Genomic DNA, 15,792 nt, shown 5'->3' on the forward strand with positions numbered 1-15,792 from the left:
TGGTTGGGTTAGGAGGGATTTGCCTCGAATCCAGCTATCGAGGATTTAATGGGTTTATCCCTGATGGAATCCAGCCAGGAGATTGCTCATGAATTTACCATACTATCCCTTTGTTAATACCGAAGTTAACAGAGAAAACGCACTCACTGGAGTAGGGAGCACGCACAAAATTAGTCAGGTCCGAACAAAGTTTCAACACGGTTGGCAGTAGAAGAAAATCGAAGTAACTCTGTATTTGTTTTTGCTTCAAATTGTTTAAAACAGTTAACTTGATTGAATCCCCAACAGTTTCCACCACCTTCGTAATTCAATTATTCAAAGGGGAAGAAGAGTGAATCATTAGTATTATGGTTTTACATAAAAAGAGTGAAAGGAGAGCTAGACGGATGTATAAATTACTCTACAAGGAAACGTTCAGGCTCAATTCTAAAAGCTATTTGTATCAGGGGGTTGTATTTTGCCCTCGTCAAAATGACCTATTGGAATAAGGTGCTAATGCTATCATCCAAATTAGTTGTCATATCTGCAAAAACTTAAGAAAAACTGAATGAAAAATAAACCGTTAACAGTCAAACAGACTCTTATGGCCTTCCGTTAATCGGATATGGTTCTTCAGTAAGTCTTTTTTTCTCATAACCGGCTTCCTCCGTGACTCCATTTTTGCAGTTATTATAAAACCTGGTGTTGGTATTGCATATCATAAAACCTCCTTTTTTGCAGCTTGGTAGATGTCCTTTAGTGCTACAAAACACAGGAGAACATTATAATCAGAGCTTATCCATATGAAGCACATGGGAGAGGAGGGGGACCAAAGAAAAAACCAAGTTACCTTGGAATGCTGAGAAAGACAGTAGCCACTGAAACTCCAATAATTAGGGGGAATACTGGTGCCGGAGTTAATTCCTGTACGCAAGCCAGGGAAGTAAGAAATCAACAAGAAGTGAAAGCACAACAAAGATGTTGGATAGCAAGTATATGTAATCTGCAATTGATTAAACATCATGATAATAGTTCAACATAAGAAAGGCGGATTTCATAAACTTAAGGCAACTATTGTTCTACAATGCTGCATAATTGTTTGAAAAAAAAACTTGTGCACTTTGTTAACAAAATTAAACAACCCTGTTTGTTCTGTATAAAAAAGAAAAAAAAACAAACCTGTTTGTGATGATCCTCCTCCACACTGTATCTGAGGGGACCGACATGAATTTGGGCATTCTTCTCTAGGTCAACCTCTATAATCTCCGACTCAAATTTGTGAGGGCTTGAAGGCAGACAGGATTTGAGCTACACTATATGCTTGCTCCTAGGCAAGTCCTTCACCTAGAAGTTGGATAATGGCAGTTAGAAGGCAGACTATTTTAGACATGTCACCAGCTGAGAATGCAGTTCCCCAATCCTATTCACTTTGACATGGCCACTTTAGATGGTCATTTCTAGATCTTCAAAGACCAAATCAACCTGGCGAATAGCATCAGAGTTCAAATCTTAGTATCCTTGTTTGACATGGCCACTTAAGATGGTCCTTCACTTTGACATGCGCCTTGATATCCTTGTTTCCAACCTGGCAAGTGACAAATTAACCACATACACATCAGAGTTCAAATCTTAGTAGCCCTGTGAAATTTAAGTGGAGATGATTTTTCAAAAACTTGTGGCTTCGAATTTGAAGAAGCTTCACGTAGTTGATCGTGAATCATTAAACCTTAGTATCCACAGAAACCACAATAGCATGACTAGATTGCAACGACGGCAGCAATAACTGGATTTACTACCTTTTACCACTAAATGGTAAATAGCATGCTTCTCTCCTCTACCACTAAAATGGATTAGACATTAATCATACATATCATCACTTCCTAACACTTTGCTAAGTAAGATTCCGTTGCCAGCATTGGATTTAGCTCTTCCTTCTATCAACAAACTTCCCAACTCAATTTTTTCTAACAGTTCAAAAACTAATTTAGTGAGAATAATAAAAAGGAAACTATAGGAAAACGCGTATCATATGATGGCATATGCATAACATATTCATATTAGGCCAAAAGGCTACTGACACAGCCGATATATTCCCACAATTTTGAAGATGAAAGCTCTTCAATTATCAATTAATAACAAGAAAATTATCATGTTTACTTATAAAAAAAAATAAGGAAAGAAAATTGTCATTTTTATTTACCCAAAAAGAAAAAAGAAATGAAAATTATCATGTTTCAAATATCAATAAAATGATTATCATCAGTGAAGCTTTAAAGAGACACTAAGGTCTTTTTTTCTCATTTAATATATACCAATAAAAAAAATACAAAATGGCACCAAGAGGATGCTATGTTAGATTAGTTGATAAAAATGAAAACGGGATTCAAACACTGCTTTAAGTTGATGTCGAAAAGAAATAATTCCAGAATAAACATTCCATACCTTTGAAGTCCTGCAACAAAAGACCCATCTGCCTCTGTGGCAGTTTCAAGCACTACTTCTCCTTTCTTGACTGAAGCAATGCTGCCATCCTCACCGGCAATAATCCTTATGAACACCGGAAATAGGGGGAGAAACTGACCCCTCCAAGTATAGCTTTAGTCGACTAGAGAATGAAGGTACTGAAGTTTGACAACCATCATTTGTCACCAAAACCTAAGAAAAGTGTAAAGAATTCACCAATATGAAGATAGTTTATTATTGCAGATAAATTTCTTAGGTAAGTTACTCCATTTGATGCTTACATGGTGTAGTCTAGCATAAAACAGAATCTTCTTTTCACCATTATTCCTGCTATAAATCACCATTCTAGTTAAGAGTATAAAATGGTGCACCAGCAGCCAGAAAGCATAAGAAGAGATTGAACAAGAGTTTCATATAAGTTACAGCTTCTACGTTGGAAGACAGTAGTAGGGTGGATTAGATATATTTTGAGTTCATATATAACTAGTCAATATCTAATATCTGATATACATGTGTTTCTTACATAACGTAAACCAACTACTCATATCTTATATTCAATCGGATTCTAGAATTATTCCTCAAAGGATGGACAAGAGTTGGCTTATAGCATTAGATTCCATATACCTAATTCTATCCCCCACCCCCGTTTCATACTCAATCAGCCTTTTTTTTTTTTCCAAATTACACAAATTTATGGCTAATAGTCGATTCCAAATGCTATTTTATCTCAATCTTATTACATGGAATACAATGTATATCAATAAAATCCATCATCTATCGAATGCATTTATCAATAACTCTATTGCACCAGTAGAAAATTCCGCTTTTCAACACATAAAGATATAAGTTACTGTTACAGCTGTGAACTGTGTAAGATCGTCAATCAAATATATACATCCATGCAGGTACCCAATAAGTCAACATTGTACACTAAAAGTGCCGGCAACAATAAAATTCATAGCGCTCATAGACAAATATAAACAAGTATGATTGAAAGAATGTAAGTTTCTTTCAACCATGAATAAGGCTGAAGCAAGTGAATAAACTCATCGCATTGCCTCCCTAGAGACCATGATAAGAACTAATAAAGGCATGCATCCAACACAACCAAGGTTGACCATAATGACCTTTCTTCAGGGACGCATTGAGAACATGAAAAAATTACAATCATGACTCAAGCAATTTAACATAAATTTTAAGTGGAAATGAAATCTCATAGTTATGGAGACATAACACATAATTATCAATATTTACAGAAAATGTCAAATTGCAAAAAGGAGAGAAAAAGAGACATAAAATTCATGTCACAGTGATTAAAATACTTTTAGGAGATAATATTGTTTAGCAAGGATAAGCCAGATGAAGATGCAAAAGAGCCATAATAGGGTAGACTGAACTTTTTGTGAATGACATGCATTCACAAGCAAAAACACTCCTATAAGTTTTCTTTGAAAGGAGAAGATGATCAGTATTGCTTTGAAAATTTCTATATTTGCAATTGTCTGTGCTTTTCAGTCTTAAGAAAAAGGTCCAGTACAATTGACACAGATGAAGCTTGGTAATTGAGAGAAAATGTCTATCCATACCTGATCAAGCTTGTAATAACCTTCTTTATCAGTGGTAGACCTTTCTTTGCCATCAGCTAGAATTTTAACACCCTCCACCCCACTGTCATTTGCATCAATAACATGTTCCCAAACAGAGAAACCAGTAACCTAGATGTAAATAGAAAGAAAGAATATAATCCACTTCAATGTTTATATCATGAAAAGGCAACAGTTAATGGCAATGCTGAATATGCTACGAAAGAACTGAAAAAATTAAAGTTGATATGGTTTCAAAGAAATATTCCACATTGCAAAGGACAGGAAGCACAAGGTCAAACTTCATTTTGTGACATAAGGAATTGCTTTGAGGCCTGGGAATAAAAAAAGGCCCATAGAAAGGATACACATCTCATGCAGCCAAAGTCATATTGATTATGTTTAAGTAATTCACAGTCATATATCATTTAGGGTTGCCAAAAGCAGTAGACAAGGATTAACAGTTATTGTATACTGTACAATACTTACATATGTCATAACTGTCAACCAGGATAGCAATGAAAAAATTCATGCATGAGACAGATTGAGAACAAATGTACATACACACAAAAATGGGAAAAAACAGAGGCCGCCAGGCTGGTATACTATATACAATCATGACATGAGAATAAGTGGCGGATCCAAGATTTTTTTCGGGGGTGTCCATTTGCAATATATATAAAAAATGCAGACAGATTTACTGATTTTATCAATTGAAGGGTGTCTAGGGAAAATTTTGGGGGGTGTCCAAATGAAAATTCTCATTCAAATTTTTTTATTTTCCAATTTTGAGGGAGAACATACTTGCGCATGTGGCAAGAAAAGTATCATACCTCAAAGTTTTGGGGAACTGTTACATGTTGATGCTCAACTGACACTGACACGACAGAAGGTGAGACATCGAATGCTGTGTTTTCACCCTTGCAGTATGGAATGCATTCATAAAGCCCTGTAAGTCAGTCGAAGGAATCAGTTATCAGAATAATTAAACTTTTTAAACCAATGCATGGTAACATAAGTTCTTTTATTCTTGTTGTTAAGTTCTCATCATCTGTTCAGGTTGACTCAAATATCTTTCATTGAAAAGCATGTAAAAAAGTAATTTATTAGGAATTAAAATCTAAACTGGTGTGTGAAAAAAAAAAAGCTCTAAAGGATAGAAATCCCCGGGTAAGAATAAATGATAATTGTCTTAATAACCAAAAGCTTTGCTAATGAACACTAAAAACAGCTAAAATGAACACGAAAACAGCTACAATCCATAGAGAAAACAACTACTACGGCAATATAACTCAAGCCCTATTCTGTGACACAGCAACCTCAGCTCAAATTCCGTAAGCAAGTCCAGCCACATCTAGAACACAGACCGATTCTAAAGTTGATAACAGAATTGGTAATAAACAACATTTTAATGAATGATATGCACATGTAGTTACCAATGATATCCCCTATTCAGCTGATTAGATAATCAGCCTTAAATACGTCTATAAATGTCAAATGAATGGAAGGTGTGCATCCATGGAAAAATGAATGTGTTTGTGAAATAACCGTTTAGATTTGTTTACCACAAGGTATTGATTTGAATGTGAACATCCCACAGCATCAGAGACAGGATGACATAGAGCTTTTCCTTTTCCAGGTGCATTACCAGAACCTTGGGGACAATCTACATCAATGACATCATCAGAATATAAATATATATGAACTCCCAAAATGGGATTTCCCTGCCAAAACATTAACATGATTTTCAAAGGGTGGATAAAAGATATAAACCTATACAGTATTGCATTATGCACATGTGTGTGGGTGAAAACAAACAATTACTGAAGAATTTTCTTTTAAATCTTTACAGTGTAACACTAATGAATAGACCCCTTACCATATGATGGTTAGACCTTCACATCACGAGATGTGTAAATAAAAACAATACTGGAATCTCAAAAATTGTCCTTTGGCACCTGGGCAACCAGAGAACCATGGATGTCATACCCACGAACAAAGGAAATGTCTTCAACTACACCATTTTGAAATCCCAGTCCCACCTGCAGGAAGTGCATTTCCAAATGGTTGGTATATCAAAAAACATGGTATAGAGCACACAAAAAGTGGAAGAAATACACAAAACCTCTGTGGAACCTCTATCTTAAATTCTCAAATCATCATGTGAAGCACGTAATTTGTACTTTCCTGTACCATATGAAGGATAACATGAAAAGTTAAAAACAGTAAGAGAGAGAGATAGAGAGACAGATTTCTAAAGTACAAATTATTCTGGTAGACGAAAAGTTCATGTAAAGTCGGACAGAGGAGTAAGTATGCCCAAGTTACTCTGCACATTATTCTGTTAGATGCAGGCAAATTATCTTGTTATTCAGTCAAATTTTATAGAGAAGATGACTTCTGTTTGCTTGCATTTCACAAAAACCACAAACCATAACAGCAAATCGATAAAATAAGAATGAATGAATCATTAGATGATAACTAGAAATTCTACTAACAAGAAAGTAACATGGAAGAATCCAAACCTGGAATAATATTTTTGAACAAGTACCTTCCGTTTGACATTGTTAATTCTGAGGAAATGAGATCACCATGAGAAGATAAAAGGTCCACATTCACATTTGGAGGACCTCCATTTTTAAGTGAGCAGCTTTGTCCACCAACAAGTCCCACAACCCTACCGGATAGCATAAATCGGCAAGATAAAAATACACGAAGTATTATTGGCACTGACATCCAGAACACAATAAAAGAATGGAGGAACTCAGATTGTACATAATCTGGACAGAAATAAAAATATACCAAGCAAGAATACAAGCTATGAAACAAACCCCATAAACCAAAATTTAATATCTTCATTATTCTTGCAACTATTGTGGTCAATGACAATAGGAACCTACAAAATAAATTTTTACTTTACTTAAATGTAAGTCAATGACAATAGGAACCTAAAAAATAAATTTTTACTTTACTTAAATGTAAGAACACAAAGGTCATTTATCAAGAGAATAAAGGACGCATAGCCTGTAAAAAATTTCCTTGTAAAATAACAATGAACCAAACCTTGTCTGGGTGCCAAGACCATCCTTCTGGCCCACTGATTTTAATAACAAAAGAACCCTGTAAACAGAAACTCTACTGATCAGTTGAAGAGGAACTACAAGCCCATATAGGGTATTTGAGTAAGCATGCAGCATGCCTCGGCATCACATACGGTATGGTATGGGCACGCAAATATAATTGGGGAAGAACTATTAAAACGGGTTGCAGACAAGCAAAAGACAGTTCCTGAAAATCTCAAATATGAATTCACATAGTCAAAGCCCAGAGTCAGAAACAGTATCTGCAAACCGGCCTTATCATATACTGGAATGAAGTAGTATCCATTTGGAGCATACTGAGTTCTACCTTGCAAAGCTCAACCAACAAATAAGCATCAATATAATCTTCAAATCAGATGATAAAACAGTTAAAATAATCCAAAAAGAAATATCGGTTAAAAATTCTTATTGGTGTAACAAATACACAATTTTAAATCCGTACCGTGATATGAGAATAATCCAGTTTTGCATCATTTGCCCCTCCTCGATTTGATCACAGACGAACTAGCCTACCAATTGACTGATTCATGTTGAGTTTAAATGGCGAAAAAATAAAAAGTTCTTTAAAAAAGCGGCCATCGCAATTGAAATTCAACAATTCAGACGAGAAACACGTAAATAACCAATATATAAATATATATATATATATATATATATTCCACTAATGGTCATCTTGATTTCCAAGAAATAACAGAATTCAAGATTTAAAAATAGTTTTCTTGAAACTTTCCTTTGCACTTTGAAGCAGTAAAGAAAAGGAAAGAAAGTGTTAAAGTTCACCTCAACGCAGCCGCCACAGCCGTGGACGGAATTGACAGAGACAGTTGAGATTGAGTAAACTAAGATAAAAAACCAAAGTAAAGCGTCTCTGATCTTCATCTCCCAACGATTCTAAATTGATTTGTAATGGGTTTGGAGCCCAACGAGAGTGCTCTGATAAATGAGAAAGATTGAGGAATGTTGACGTTTGGATTTATAAGTCAAGTCACTTATTTCAGATTGGTGGCTGCGGTCAATATGACAGTTGCATCGCAATTGAAATTCGATAAATTCAGGCAAGAATCACGGAAATAATCAAGAAAAAGAAGAAGAAAAAAAAAAACGCTTATCTTGATTTTCAAGAAAAAATGGAATTCAACATTCGCAAATATTTTTCTCAAACAAGGACTAAACAAAAGAAGAGAAACTGTTAACTGGTTGCTCCTTAATTCAAGAGTCTCTTCAGTATTGATTCTCCCCAATATTGCATATAGAAATTTTCTTTGTATATATTTACAGCAAAAAGCCAACGGCAGAAGCTTTCTGAGAGGTTGTCTTGCTTGCTTGTCCGAGAGAAGAGCAGTGAATAGTAGAAGGAAGGAGATATACATATCCTTGTTAGGAACCTTAGATCTTCGGCTTATAGACTCGCTCTTGCTATCATTGTCCTGCAACAACAGGAAGAAGACATTGTAAGATTCGTGTGAAATTCTGCCTACCTCTGGTTAACTAGTACATTATTGAAGAAAACATATGCAACCTTTTTTCTCCTGTATAAACTGAAGACGGAAAAGCTTGAGAGAGAGCATACGAAGACTTGACCAGCATCCTCGTTGAACCCTCATGGCAACGAGGAATCATTTATTTTCTCGGTACTTTATGAAATGATCAAATAATGATTATGTTATATTCCAACCAATCACGAATTGTGACTTACGGTTCACAGAATATTCGAGTGGCTAAAGCTGGCTCGCTCCCAAACAAACAAACACAAAAAGGTCCAAAGAGAAACGGACTTGTCAGGCCCATTAGTAGAAAACTAGTTATAGGCCCAACTGCTCTAAATTTCTCCGTTATTTATTTATTTTTTTTTTGTCGTAAATGAAAACTGGGTAGAAATTGGAATACCAAATGGAAGAACCGTCAAAAACGTTTTGGCTGGACCTTCTAGGTTCTTACACGAAGGGGATCGACTCCAAAGACTAGAAAAGTAACAAAAACTGTCACATTTGAATTTTTTTCCTTTCTTACTTTTTGAGACGAGATTCACGCCAACAAAAGAAATTACAGGTACGTTCTTTCGATTTACTCAAAGTTAACCAATTTGGAACTTTGATTACTTTTCGTCCAATTTCTGCTGTTTTCTCCAGAGAATTCTCTTTTCTAGGGTTTTTTTTTTGTCCTTTTTTCAACTGGATGAAAAGTTCAAGTCACAAATCATCTATTTTTTTCCGTAAATTTTTATATATATTTCAGTTTTCAACTCTTAGATCTTCGGATGTTCAACGTTAGCCTTGATTCCTAATGCTATAAACTCGGAAAAATTTTTTAGTTTTGATACATATTTGGTTGCTTGGAATTTAAATTTAACAGTTGGCGCCTCTTACATATTTGTTGTTCCAAATCTGTCAAATAAAGCAATAAATATAGTTATAAATTCTTTTCGTACACTTTTAAACCTGAAAAATTCATGGTTTATTTATTGCTTAATAGCTTGTCATGAATTTAATGGCTTCAGGATTTGACACGAGTTTTTGTTTCTAGAGAAAAGTCGAGCTTTTATTGTTGGAACTGAAGTTTTGAGTTGATGGCGAGGATCAAACCCCAAGCTCTGCTACAACAAAGCAAAAAGAAGAGAGGGCCAGCTCGAATAAGTGTTACAACAATTATACTATCTAGTTTGATTGTTGTTTTGACTGTGTTTTTTCTCTATGCCACGTACAGACACTGGTCTCAAAGGTTCGTTGCAATTCGGGTATTGCCATAATTGAAGATATGTGAAAATAATTTCAGGAATGGGATTTAGTGCTGCAATTTTTTTAAACTTTATTATCTGCTTGGCATGTTGATTCGTGTATTTTATTACATGACTTGCTAATTTCATAGCATGACATTCAAAAATGATACCACTTGTGGAGAATAAACTATGGTTAATATTTCTTAGTCGGTGGAATTTGACCCAGTTTTCTTGTCTTTAGGTCAAGAATTCAAATAGAGAACAACAAGCAATCAATTTTTGAGGTACACTCTTTAAAGAATCTAATTTATGCATCCTATAATGGGTTTCTGGATCCTCATGGTCGTATTTGTTTTAAATCTTTGTTTTGTTCTATAGCAACAGAACTGTCAACTCTGTGCCCAGTATCAATTATCATCCTTTTGGGACATTTTAGGGCAACTTTTCACTTTGTTGTGTGCACATGTATCCTTAGTTTATGATGTTTTCCATGATGAGATTTGTCCTTCTTTCATTGTTATTCTTTCTTAACTTTATATCCTTTATATTGACTGTGGCCACTTGTGTTTGGTAGGGTGATGGCTCTTTCATTGATTCGAAGAAATCTGATCTCCCTGGATATGCTGTAGGTTTCTTTACTTGCCACCAAGCTATCCCCTAGTTAATATTTTCCTCCTGCATGAATAATGTCTACTCTTTGTGGTACTGGCCTGGAATGTGCCGTGCTTAGTTTTGAGAAACAATATTGTAAAACTTTGCAAATTGACCATAGATGATTAACTTATAATGAATTTATTAAAAGGCAGTAGAATTTTTTTTTTATCATGCTCTTGATTGCATCACCTATTAAGAAAACAGAGTTCCTTAGCATGTCTCTTAAAAAAAAAAGCCTTTCTTGTCTAGGTCTTCCTCAGAGTTTTTGCAATGTTATCTAACAATCTTGACAGGTTAGCCTTTTTTTTAATGAATGAAGTTTGGCTGAGATGTTCATTGCTTACTTTGTCTTAGCTTTTTAGGCTTTTACATCGAAATCCTATTTAAAATGAGTTTTATCCATTGACTTGACTCGTTTCTTTCCCTTTTTATGACTAGATTTTAGATACTGCAAAAGGCTCTATAACAGTGGAGCTCTTCAAGGACAGTTCTCCTGAAGCTGTTGACCAATTCCTTGATTTATGGTAAGTACTGGAATCATTATGTTTATTTTACGTAAAATGATGGATTTTCTTTATCTAGAACTATCATAAAATTCCATGTGGTTAATATTTGAACTGGAAATAATAACGTAGATAGAGCTGATCAGATCCTGCTTATGAAAGAGTCAAGAACAGCTTTTTATCATTTTTTGTAATTCAAATTTCCTTTTATTACTAAATTGTAGGCTGACACCTTGCAGGATTGCCATCTGTTTTGGCATCATGATTTTGATTTTGTTGGTTGAGGATTCTGCATCATGCCTATCAAGAAGGCATGAAATTTATCGATATTGTTTTATTAAGCATCATGCTGAGAGTTTGATTTAAACTGGCAAATTCATTAAAGGGATTGATGTAGGAGGCTCCATCTAGTTTGGGTTCAGTGCTAAATCAAGTTTAGCCATTTTTCAATTGTCTTATCTGGCATCTTTGACCATAAAGAAGTTTTCCCATTTGTTTGTACTTTCAAGTAGTTGTTGTGGGTGATGGATGTGCAAAATGCATGGATTGTTGAATCATGGAATAGGGAGGCAGTCAAACACCTATAGGAAGTGCTGGAATTTCTTTATTTCTTTTTATTTTTTATTTTAAATATATATTTTTTGGCCTTTCATACAGCCAACCCCATAGTTATGGGATACAAGGCTTAATTTGTCTTTGTTGTCATTTCTGTTGTTTCTCTTTCTGAACATGGTGTGCAACTGAATTTCATTAACTTGTGCTAAGGAATAACTTGCGTCTTCCAAAGTCATCCTCACTTATCTTGAATTTGATTGATCTGCAGTCAGAGAGGGCACTTCAATGGAATGCTTTTTCGCCATGTGATAAAGCACTATGTGATTGAGGCTGGGAGTAGTGATAAGCTAGGAGCTGCAGAGGACTGGACTTTGAAAGGAAAGCATTACGGCCAACTAGATACCAGGTCAGTACATTGATGATTGAATTCATATTGCCCTCATTACTTCTCCTTCTTCGTCATTGATTTATCATCCTGTCAAAGGATAAGCAGTAGTACATGCTTTTAATATTTGTGTAACATAAATTCTCTTATGTTCAACCAGTTTGAAGCATGAAGCATTCATGCTTGGAACTTCTAAGGCAAAGCATGATGATAGAGGGTTTGAGCTTTTCATTACAACTGCGCCAATCCCAGATCTAAATGAGAAGCTTATTGTCTTCGGGAAGGTCATTAAGGGACAGGATGTTGTTCAGGTAACAAGTCAACTTTAGTTTCTTTTGGTTTAAATGTGTGTTATGACCTTTTTTTTTTTTGAGTTTAGTAACCAAGTACATAGCTTATCTGTACTCATGGTTGGACACATTTAACATGTTTTCCCATGATCCTATATTTCATGTGGTTGTCATTTTCAGATACCATGTGTCATATACCTAAGAAGTTGCAATTTAAATTACATCAATTGTGTGTTTGCAATATTATTGCCCAGGAAATCGAAGAGGTGGATACAGATGAGCATTACCGACCTAAATCATCTATAAAGATCCACCGTGTGACTCTGAAACAAAGCATCTAAAATCAAGTACAAGCAAACAAGTTTTCTGCACTGCAAGTTCTGTCATTCCAAAAAAAGTTTCAGCACCATCAGTAAAATGGGTCAGAAGAATTATAGTGCATTCTTTTCTGAACTGCATATCACATTGTGGCTGGTATTACTCAAATTCTATAGGCCAAGTGTCTCTAAATTAGTCTGGTTCCACTTTTGGTTATCCTTTTTCACTAACCTACCTAGTATTTTCCTTTTTTCTTTTTGGCATTTGTTTCTAAGTCCTTTTTTATATGCTAATGGACATTGTATTTGTACTTATTATATAATCAAGTGGATGAGATGTAACTCATATGTCCAATAGAGAAATTGAGATGGTGTTTGTACTTTGTAATTTCTGAGAATGATCTACTCTGGTCACTATCATTGATGTTCCTTTTTCTGAGCTCATCTTTTGGACTCAAGTTTTTGGTCTGTGTTAGTGTGTGTAAAATTTTCTTTGCAGCTCTCTTTACAATTATCCCAAAGTTGATCCCTTACCAAGGGAGCTACTTGGAAAATTATTGAACCAACAACTCAAGTGTTGCAATTCGCAAAAATACTCAATTCAAAACTAGTCACCAGAAATGATGAAACTTTTTTCTGATGTCTAGCACTAAAACAACTACGGTAAGAAATAGAAATTCCAAATTAGTATCCCATTAATTATAGGTTGGGAGCTATCGCCTCCGTCGCTTTCTCGAAGGTCGCTGTGCAACGATTCTTCACCAGCCATGATTCCGAAGAAATTCGGCTTTTTAAGTTCCGTCTCTCTATTTCCCTCTTTTTTTGAGTATCAGGCAATCAGCCACCGGGGGTTTTTGTTCGGGTTTAAACTTTTCTTAATATTCTACCCAAAAACTATAATGACCGTAAACGACAACGTTCTATCTTTTCTTCTACCGACTCAAGACGCAGCGTTTTTAACTGTATCTGCATTTTAAAACTCCAAGACAAAGGAAAAAAGATTCAAGTTTTGGCAAGTGATATGAAAATGAAGCCTCTGGCTCTGGCTCTGGCTCTTCACGGTCCTCAGCAAACAATCGTGTCTTCATGTCCTATTTACCTTCTTCCTCCCTCTCCCTTGTATTCCAAATCTCTACTGCAAAATCGAAGATTTTCCCGTGTCTTTTGCTCCTCTGTTACATCCAAAACGGTGCGTTTCCCTTCTTCTACTACAGTACTTCTGCTTTACTCACTATCTATTCTGAAAATTGAAACCTTTAATATGGTACTATTTCTCTTTCAGATAGAAGGGAAAGGTCCAAAGCCGGAGTACAGGCCAGGAATCTTGGACGATTTTTTCCTGAATTCTTTTCGTAAAAAATTGGTAAAGGTGAGTTTTGGCATAATATTTGCAAAAATTATTTCAGCCACTCATTTTTTTTGTGTAAAACTTTATTATATGATAAGAAATATTTTTGTTTAAGGGCTGTTACAGGAAGTTGGATGGGATTCGGAGAAGCCTGGATATGATGGACTGATTGAATTGGCCAGAGCCCTCCTGATGAACAGCAGAAGCAATTCTCATACCAAAGATGCTGCGGTGTTCCAATATAAACTCTTACATCTCTCTGTTTTACTCATTACAACTTTTTTTTTTCTTATTAATGATTGGTTGTTAATCGTTTTGGACATGACAGGTTCGAATATTGAAGTCACTATTTCCGCCATTTTTGTTAGAGCTTTACAAAATCCTTATTGCGCCTATAGATGGAGGGAAGGTAGCTGCAATAATGGTTGGTGAGTTGAATCTTCATCGGGTAGTTTCAAATAATACATACTTTTAAGTATGTGGTTAATGGAGATTGTTTTAAATGGCTATGATTTTTTTTTGTGTGTGTTTTTGTTAAGCAAGGGTGACTGTGCTTACTTGTCAATGGCTAATGGGCACATGCACGGTTAATTCTGTGGATCTTTCTGATGGGACCTCCTGCAATAGCGGGGTAAACTTTGATTTAAGATAAGATGGTAATGTGAGAAAAATGAGCTTCATTTTCATGAATACACAAACAAAAGGGTTTGGTTTTAAATTTCTTGCAGGTTTTTGTAGAGAGATGCAAGTACTTAGAGGAAAGTAAGTGCGTAGGTGTTTGTATCAATACCTGTAAGCTTCCGACACAGGTTAGTATTTATATCCGTGGTATTGTTCAGCTTAGCAGCAATCTAGGTGCCTTTAACGTATGGTTCTTAGAATTCTGATCTTGCAGAGTTTCTTCAAGCATTACATGGGAGTTCCTTTGGTGATGGAGCCTAACTTCAGCGATTATAGCTGTCAGGTAATTCCAGGGATAAACTTTGGCATTTTGAATTGCATTTGACCCTCTCGTGCTCATTTTACTGCTTGGGACCAAGATTGTCAGAAAAATCAGAGCGCCCCCCGATATCTAATTTGACCCTTCTTTTTCATCCATTTTCATTTCATTTCATTTCTTTACCATCAGCGATCCAGCATCCTCTCTGGTGAAGAACTGGAAGCAGAATTAACTAACTAAATTTATTATTTGAATAAGTATCTAAATTTTCCTTTACAAAGCAACAATTTCCAATAATTCTACTGTGTTCTTGTTATCTCTGCAATTGCCGGTTGCCAACCCATACTATTGCCAGCATTATTGCACGCCCGTTGCCAGTTTAACAAATATTTAGCAGTCTCAATTTGCCGGTTCTAAGTTTTGATAATGCTGTTTTTACTTCGATATGGCAGTTCAAATTTGGGGTCCATCCACCATTTCTGGAGAATGATGACACCCTTAAAGAGCCTTGCCTGGATATATGCCCAAATGCTAATAACCGAAGAGACATTCAAAAGAACGTGGATTTGATGAAATGTCCAAAGGCATGAAATGTGCTTTACATCTTGATTCAGGGTTCCAACTTTGATGTCATTGTCCTTTCAAATTACAAATTTCAAGTTATCAATATACAAAGGCGTGCATGCATGAAGGATTTTAAAAAGTGATTTCATTTGTAAAGATGCTTGTCAGTTTACAAAATAAAATTATTTAAGATTTGTTAATATGCCAAACTACTAGATAGATTTTAGATTTTTGTATATTTGTTTACATGTTAACAAAAACTACATTGTTTCAAATCTACTATTAATTAAAATTTATTGTAACAATGTATGAGTTCATGTTTTGCTACTAGACATTTTTTTGGAAGAGAGAAGCATTTTTCGCAAAAATTGAACTACATTTACATTTAGTAATG

The 15,792-nt window shown here is 35.3% G+C and overlaps 2 protein-coding genes and 1 pseudogene across 6 annotated transcripts; 2 read left to right on the plus strand and 1 right to left on the minus strand.

The window, feature by feature from the left end:
• Positions 1-327: 327 nt before the first annotated feature.
• Positions 328-8,860, minus strand: LOC111306402 (uncharacterized; annotated as a pseudogene). Its single transcript, XR_016331283.1, has 16 exons — positions 8,646-8,860; positions 7,907-8,553; positions 7,569-7,646; positions 7,240-7,429; positions 7,089-7,145; positions 6,857-6,921; positions 6,551-6,702; positions 6,151-6,212; positions 5,984-6,067; positions 5,591-5,749; positions 4,859-4,974; positions 4,029-4,157; positions 2,422-2,634; positions 1,159-1,564; positions 830-903; positions 328-741 (listed from the first exon to the last, which is right to left on the minus strand). The product of XR_016331283.1 is annotated as an uncharacterized LOC111306402 (transcript).
• Positions 8,861-8,993: 133 nt separating this feature from the next.
• Positions 8,994-12,990, plus strand: LOC111304993 (peptidyl-prolyl cis-trans isomerase CYP21-4-like). Of its 3 annotated transcripts, none has more exons than XM_022902119.2 (8): positions 8,994-9,175; positions 9,650-9,844; positions 10,084-10,126; positions 10,417-10,467; positions 10,935-11,020; positions 11,823-11,960; positions 12,100-12,250; positions 12,484-12,990. In XM_022902119.2, the coding sequence occupies exons 2-8, from the start codon at positions 9,693-9,695 to the stop codon at positions 12,568-12,570; spliced, it is 708 nt and encodes a 235-aa protein (XP_022757854.2). In that variant the 5' UTR covers positions 8,994-9,175; positions 9,650-9,692; the 3' UTR covers positions 12,571-12,990. The 3 variants fall into 3 exon arrangements, with proteins under 3 accessions (XP_022757854.2, XP_022757857.2, XP_022757855.2); XM_022902120.2 differs by having other exon boundaries at positions 9,032-9,175; positions 9,624-9,844; XM_022902122.2 differs by lacking the exon at positions 10,417-10,467 and having other exon boundaries at positions 9,027-9,175.
• Positions 12,991-13,108: 118 nt separating this feature from the next.
• LOC111304992 (beta-carotene isomerase D27) lies at positions 13,109-15,600 on the plus strand. 2 transcript variants are annotated; one of them, XM_089750370.1, is made up of 8 exons: positions 13,109-13,735; positions 13,829-13,915; positions 14,021-14,125; positions 14,223-14,322; positions 14,434-14,525; positions 14,623-14,703; positions 14,774-14,858; positions 15,287-15,600. In XM_089750370.1, the coding sequence occupies exons 1-7, from the start codon at positions 13,568-13,570 to the stop codon at positions 14,834-14,836; spliced, it is 696 nt and encodes a 231-aa protein (XP_089606496.1). In that variant the 5' UTR covers positions 13,109-13,567; the 3' UTR covers positions 14,837-14,858; positions 15,287-15,600. The 2 variants fall into 2 exon arrangements, with proteins under 2 accessions (XP_089606496.1, XP_089606495.1); XM_089750369.1 differs by having other exon boundaries at positions 14,790-14,858.
• Positions 15,601-15,792: the final 192 nt, after the last annotated feature.

This window comes from Durio zibethinus, chromosome 21 (genome assembly GCF_047325235.1).
Source record: "Durio zibethinus cultivar Kanyao isolate XHJ-2024 chromosome 21, ASM4732523v1, whole genome shotgun sequence".
Lineage (NCBI taxonomy): Eukaryota > Viridiplantae > Streptophyta > Magnoliopsida > Malvales > Malvaceae > Durio > Durio zibethinus.